The sequence below is a fragment of the Mustela nivalis genome (genome assembly GCF_964662115.1).
Source record: "Mustela nivalis genome assembly, chromosome: 6".
In the NCBI taxonomy this organism is placed as follows: Eukaryota; Metazoa; Chordata; class Mammalia; order Carnivora; family Mustelidae; genus Mustela; species Mustela nivalis.
Window position 1 is genome coordinate 117,393,594 of NC_139025.1, and position 6,797 is coordinate 117,400,390.

At 55.8% G+C, this 6,797-nt stretch overlaps 1 protein-coding gene across 1 annotated transcript; it reads left to right on the forward strand.

Annotated features, from left to right (window-relative positions):
* Positions 1 to 687: 687 nt before the first annotated feature.
* Positions 688 to 4,036, forward strand: CIMAP1C (ciliary microtubule associated protein 1C). The gene is made up of 4 exons (XM_082735926.1): positions 688 to 886; positions 1,704 to 1,814; positions 2,741 to 2,854; positions 3,470 to 4,036. The coding sequence occupies exons 1-4, from the start codon at positions 766 to 768 to the stop codon at positions 3,949 to 3,951; spliced, it is 828 nt and encodes a 275-aa protein (XP_082592052.1). The 5' UTR covers positions 688 to 765; the 3' UTR covers positions 3,952 to 4,036.
* Positions 4,037 to 6,797: the final 2,761 nt, after the last annotated feature.

Here is a 6,797-nt window from a genome sequence, read left to right on the forward strand (position 1 = left end):
GGCCACGCCTCCATCCTTCTTATGTGCTCCTCATTCCCTGCCTAAAATGCCAGTAGCAGGCAAGCAAGCTTTCCTTGAGCCAGACATGGATCTCTAAAGACATGTGCCCTGGGATAGGAGTCTGGGAAGCTATCAGACAGTTAACACCTTATTGAGAAATAATTGGTTTGATCCTTTTCCAAGGGGAAACAGACAGAAGGGAGGGTGTGTGCAGAACCTGGGGGACTAGGTGGGAGGGGCAGGCGTTAGAGGGCCACCCCAGGAGACAGTCCAGGCTTCGAGAACCTTTCCCCCAGGATCCGCCCACACTTTCCTTTCTGTCTTCAGGGCACCTATTAGGAGAGAACAGCTGGCCCTGTCTCTCCTCCTCTCTTCCTTCCCTGACTCTGCGTTGTGGGCACCCATAGGCCGTGTAGCCTGGTGGGGAGTCGGGGGTGGCGGGGCCCAGCTTTCAGGGTTCTATAGCTGAGCTGCCACGGTAACTGGGGGAAATAAACACTCCGGGGCTCATGGTCCAAATTCTGTGGTGATGTCATCCCCAGCTCTAGCCTGCTAGGTCCTGTGGCTGGCTGCATCCTGGGCGGCCTCAGCTGCTCAAGCCAGAGGATCGACTTCCTTCCCAACCCCCAAGCAGCTTCTCAAGTCGGGGAGAGAGTGGACACAGGGGCTTGGGGCTAGGGCGGTCTGCACCAGGCTCCACACAAGCCTAGCCCCTTGCCCACCCCTGATCTCTCAGTAGCCGTTGCCCCCTTCTGGGCCCCAGCCATGAAACCGCCCAAGGGGGCCGGGAACTCTGGGTTCAATGGACAGCCCCCAGAGGAGAACGTTCAGGTGCCTTCTCGGCAAGAGGTAAAGCAGACCCCTGTGATCATGGCAATGATCAAAGGTGAGAGCAAGCCCCTCCCTGAGCTGGGATTCCTCTTTCTGCTGGGCTGCTGAAGGTGGCCAGCCTTCCAGCCCTGCCTCCTGCAAAGCTCCCGAGGACTGTCCTCCAGGCCCACAGAAGACCTGCAGCTTCAAGCTGAACCTCAGAGGCAGTATTAGCTGCTGGGGATTTTCTGGTGGAGTGGTGGTGGGGGTGGTGGGGGGGGAGTGGGAGGGAGCTTGGTATATGATTTTCCAGTTTGGGACAAAAGCTAGGGATTCAAAGGAGCTTTTAGCCCACCCTTAGCTTTCCTCACTTCCCTAAAATCTAACCCTCCACTGAAAGCAAACAAACTAATTCTTACTATGTTGCTAATGACAGATTGTTGGTCTATGTGGGAGGTGGTTTAGTATGTGATTAGATGTTTATGGTTTCTTGGCTGATGGTCTCTGAATTTTCACATTACAGGACTTGTGTGACTTTGAGCATCCTGATTTTTCTAAGTCTCATTTCTCTCATCTGTGAGATGGGAAGACTATCAACCTCATGGAGTTGTCAGGAGGCTTAGCTAAAATAATGTGTGTCAATACTTAGTAGGGCTTGGCGCAGAGTAAGTTATCAGTTAATTGTAACGATTATCTTTCCTGTTGCCCATTGCCTTTCTAAGATAGATCGCAACATTGCCCTTCCCCAGAGGAAGCCCGATGGTAGGATCTGCGGCTGTGTGAAGTCAGCAGAAGCGAAGATCCCAATGTCCTCCTGGCACCCTGTGTTGGGGGCTTCCCCAGCCTCTGATCCCTAGCGCGGAGGCTGAGGGCTGCCCTGTCCGTCCTCGCAGGTCCGGGCCCGGCTAAGTATCTCCGGCCATCCTGCACGGGCTACTCACACCACGATATCTCCATGTTCCAGGAGCCAGCCTACACTCTGCAAACCAGGCACTCAGAGAAGCGTGAGTGCTCGCCACACCTGCCATGCCCTCAGGCTCGGGGTTATTATTGTTGGGTGTTTGGGGTGATGGTGAGAGCTAGGGAGCCATTACCTGTAGCCACGGAACCCTGGGAACCCAGGCCTGCTCTGAAGAGGACACCCAGGTAGCTCACTGGGTCCGCAAGGAAGCCAGCAGGGATGCCCAGGGGACCCACCGCTCCAAAGCCAGCTCTGTGGGGAGCTCCCAGCTGGCCCGCCTCAGGGAGACCCGCAGGCCGATGGCACTTTCCAGCGGGCGGGGTAGAGTTTCCTCTCTGTCTTGTCCTGGGCCGTGGCCCTTCAGCTCTGGCCTCTGTGGGTTCACTTGCCCCAGAAGCTGGGCAGAAATAGCTGGGGGGTGGGGGAATCTGCTGGGAATGGTGGCCCCCCAAGCCTTCCAGGCGGCTTAGAACCTCTTGCCTGAGGGCAAGAGCAGAAAGCCACAGAAGAGCTCTGGCTGCTGGTCAAGGCCAGTGAGAGGGAAGGGTGGGGAGCCCTGTCGAGGGGTCTGAGATGGAGAGGACTGCTGGGTCCCTCCCTCGCATGACATGACCTCCTCAGCAGGGGAACCCCCTGTCCAGGACTGGGCCCCTTCTTGGTACTAACAATAGCCACTGTGCCTATTATTACCCCTTGGCACCGCTCCCCGATGGGAGCCAACCACGCTGCTACGCAGCTGTGATTTTCTCTGCTGCTCCGAGCAAGTTCCTGAGACTGGTAGTTCAGTCATTAAAAGCCCCATTTTGCAGATGAGGAAATCAAGGGTTGGGGAACACCCAAGTGTCTAAGGAATCGGAAGGGAACCCTTACTTCTCTACTGGGCAAAGGGGCTCTTCACCCTGAGGCAGTCCAGGCTTACCCTGGGGCGTCCTCTGTGGCTGACTGGGCCTCTCTGGGGCTCTCCTGCAGGGATTATGGACATTTGCAGTCCTGGGCCTTGCCATTTCTTGGATCCCAAAATAACCCGGTTTGGAATGTCCAGCTGCCCACAGGTCCTCATGGAGGAACGCCTCTCTAACCTGCGTAAGATGGGATGGGAGAGGGATGTGGGGGTTGGGAGGATAGGAAATGGGGATCCACCCTTAGGACCTGAGCAGGGACAAAGGGTCATGACTCCCTTTTGCCAGGTGTGTCTTTGGATCCTGGCATCTCCCTGAAAGGTTATATCAAGACACTGATGTCACCATGTCGGTGTCACCATGCTGAGTCTGGAAGCCAATGTTATACATGCGTGTCAGCAGGCGAGGTTATGATAAAAATGTCATGGGGCTCCCAGGGCATCAGGGATATTGTCATGCTGATGATCACACAGACTGTAGTGATTTCAGGATGTTTTCTGGGTACTGTCATGGGGTTGATAGCAGGAGGCTGACATCCCAAGGGTGACGTTCTGATGACACTTGTGATTTTTATCTTACGATAACAGTGTCAGTCCTGATGTCACTGTGGCCTAAGTCCCTCTCCTGCCCGTAGCCCTATTCGGTGGTGGTATCCCTGCCCGATGACAAAGTGGTTACAGTAACATCACATCAGGCTAACCAAGACCTCTTATACCTCTACCTGGACCCATCAGTTGGACACCTGGAGCTGTGGCCTAGCTCCCACCCTGAGACCCTTCCTCCATTCATCCCCTTTTAGGTGTGAGCCCCAACCCGGCCTCCTGCCATTACTCCTTGGAGAAGACCCACCCACCTGGGGAACGCAGGGCTCCCCAGTATGCTTTTGGCTACCGGTGCCCATACAGAGTGATGGACCCCAATCCAGCCCCCAACCGGTATCAGCTGCCACTCTTGCTGGGTCCCAACAACCCCGTCAGCCGAGCTGCCCCTTGCTATAGTTTGGCCTTGGAACATAAGAACTGGTTCTACAAGGAAGATGTGGCAGGAGGCCCCGGGCCGGCCATGCACACCCGGCCTGAGCCCTCCGTGTACCAGAACCGTAGCCCTGACTACAGCATGGCCAAGCGATTCGCCTACCCGATGGACCACACGCCTCGGCCCGGCCCTGGCTCCCACGATGTCCAGCAGGTCTGGGTGCACAAGCCCCGCACCCCTGCATTCACCATGGGCATCAAGCACTCACCCCACCTATGCCCGCTGGTCATCGACATTCACGATTAAGGCCCCTCCTGGGGCCCTCACCCATCTCTCCCCACAGAAGTTATTTTTATATGTGGAACTGAGCAATTTACCAAGGTTTCAAGTAGTTGAGCCGGTGCCTGCTGTGTCTGGCACACAGAAAGCATTAGATAAACATTTTCACTTATTTCATTTTTTGTTTTGCAAACATGGCTGCTTCCTTTGGGACCTGCCCTGGGTGAGGGGCTGGGATCTGGGAGGCCTTGTAGGGATCCCTTTCTGGGGAAGGTCTGTTCCAGCTCAGCAGGAAAGGCAGCCAGAAGCCCTGGGAAGACTCTGGTCAGCTAGTCTGAACTCTGCCACTAAAGTGCTATGTGGCCTTGGGCAGTTCCTGTCCTCTGGGCCCCTCAGGGCTGCCCTTGGGACAGTGAGGGGGGAATGTAGGTCTGGAGCATGTCCAAGTTCCCTCCAGCTCCGCAACGGTGAGACTCTGGTCCCTGACAGGGGTCACCATGCGATAGAGGAGCAGGACAGAGGAGGGAGGGGTCGTCTGGTTGGGGATGAGGGCCGACAGGTTCTTTTCTGGCAGAGGGACGCAAGAGGACAAGTGGAGATGCTGTGTAGTGGGTGTGGGGGGTGTTCTTGGTGTCGGTAAAGATGAGAACAATGACAAGCATGTGGGACCAAAGTGTGCAGGGCAGGACCCCGGGGCAAGTTCTGAGGGCAGGAGCCAGGCTGCAGGAGGCCTTCCAATTAGAAGACCAGGTCGTGGGCACTTGGAGGGCACTCTGGCTTTGTCCTTAGCATGACAGGGCTAGATAAGATGTGTGATTTTTGGGATTCTTTGGGCAGTGAGAGAGAGTTGGACAGAATGGGCAGAGCCTGGAGGCCGCAGTCAGCCTAGGAGGAAGCCAAGGGGCCAAGTGGACAGCTGGGAGAAGGGTCTGCTTGCCCAATGCTGTCTTTGGAGAGTCACTTGCCTGTCCCAGACTCACCAGAAGAGGAGAGGAGGAGCCGCACAGCAGCCAGCAGGGGGCAGTGTTGCCTTACTCATGAGTCCAAACCTGGCCCACCTGCCCACCAGGCAGGCCCCTTCCAGCTTTGTGCCAGGTGCCTGCTCTTCTGCTGGTCTCTGGGGAGGCTGGGGTCGAGTTGGAGCAATATTCAGGTTTTTAAAAAAATTTTTTTAAAAGATTTTATTTATTTATTTGACAGAGAGACCACCAGTAGGCAGAGAGGCAGGCAGAGAGAGAGGGGGAACAGGCTTCCTGCTGAGCAGAGAGCCCAATGTGGGGCTCTATCTCAGGACCCTGAGATCATGACCTGAGCCAAAGGCAGAGGCTTAACCCACTGAGCCACCCAGGTGCCCCCAATATTCCGGTAATAACTGAAAATGAAAATTGAAGAACTTCGGATAGAAAGAATCAGAGAATATTTTTGGAATATTAAAACAATAGCCCCAACACTGAGTATGTTTAAAAGGGGCTGGTAGGAAAGCCCACCGGGATCATACCTGACTCTGGGCCTGGATTTCCCCTCCCCGCACAGCGCTAGCCCCCCAGACCCGAGGTACTGTGTCTGTCCTGTCCTCCCACTCCTCAGTGAGGCTGGTCTGGGCAGGCTCGGGAGAGCCAGTGAGCTTGGGGACCCATCTGTCTTGCAGCAGATTAGAAAGATGTCATTTTGCCGACAATGCCATTTATCACGGCAGCTGCAAAAATTAGGGATGCTTGGCTGAAAGTACTGGGTGTGGGGGGGCTGGCAGGTGGCAGCGGCTGCTGCTCTCCTGCGTCACCAGGTCGGGGAAGCTACAGGCCAACCTCTGAACAGGGCTTTTCGGATTTAGTGCCTGCCCCGTTCCGCGGCCCTCCACTGGGCAAATGAAGAAACTAAGGTCCAGAGCCAGGGAAATAATGAATGGCCTGTCTCTAAATAAAGGTCTAGGTTCAAGTGTGTGCCCAGGGTCTGGGGCTCCATGTGGGACCAGGCCCAGGGTTCAGCGTGCGGCTAGGTTGGGGTCAGTCTGTGACTAGAGTCAGGGCTCAGTCTGGGACAGACCCTCAACCTGACAGGTTCCAGCTGCCACCAGATATGGGTAGGGACCGGATATTAGCCCCAAAGCTAGAACTAAGCCTTGCTTTGTGATCCCAAGGGAAGGAGAGGAGGCTGGAGGACTCAAAATGAGTCTTTGGGGGATGAAGATGTTTGGAAGAGAGATGGCCCAGCCAAGAAGGGGATGCGGCCTCTGGGGAAGATGAATGGGACTTCCCTTGTGCCTCTGCCCACAGAATGACAGGGTCATTTAGCTTGGGATTGACCTTTTGACAAAGCAGGGCCCTTCTCTCTCGGCTTTGTTGTTTGTGTGGTGGTGACCGGGTAGGGGACCTGCAGGCTGGGCCTCCCACGCCTGGCTGAGTGCTGACCCCACTCTTTCTGACTCAGAGTGGGGCGTGGCACCATTGACCGGAGGAAGCCCTGGTCTGAATTCTCCGAGGACTTAAAACTGTGCCCTCAGGTGCATTCTTTCATTCAGTAGATATCTGATGTGCTCCTGCCCTAAGGCAGGCTCTGGCTGCTCGCCTGGGCATACCAGAAGACTGTGGAGACCCATTAGTATCCCCCAGGTGTTCAGAGAGTGGCTCGGTGGGAGGATGAGAAGCCCCTCTCGCCAGCTATGGGCAGACACTGGAGGGTCACTGACAGTCAGTGACTGGCAGGGTGTGCCTACCAGAGCTTCCTCCCTTCCTTCCAGGGGCAGGGAGAAGCCTGGGCTCCACCGGTCATTGCTGCCAGGGTGTGGTGGCAAAACTGCGGTCACACGACTCTCCCAGACATGGGCTGGGGGTGGGGGGAGGTCTGGTTCTCTGTTACTCTCTTGTTGCTGGAGA

Coding starts and splice junctions, on each gene's coding strand:
- CIMAP1C (XM_082735926.1), top strand. CDS start 766: ATGAAACCGCCCAAGGGGGCCGGGAACTCTGGGTTCAATGGACAGCCC. Junction 887..1,703: donor GATCATGGCAATGATCAAAG/GTGAGAGCAAGC, acceptor CCGTCCTCGCAG/GTCCGGGCCCGGCTAAGTAT. Junction 1,815..2,740: donor AACCAGGCACTCAGAGAAGC/GTGAGTGCTCGC, acceptor GCTCTCCTGCAG/GGATTATGGACATTTGCAGT.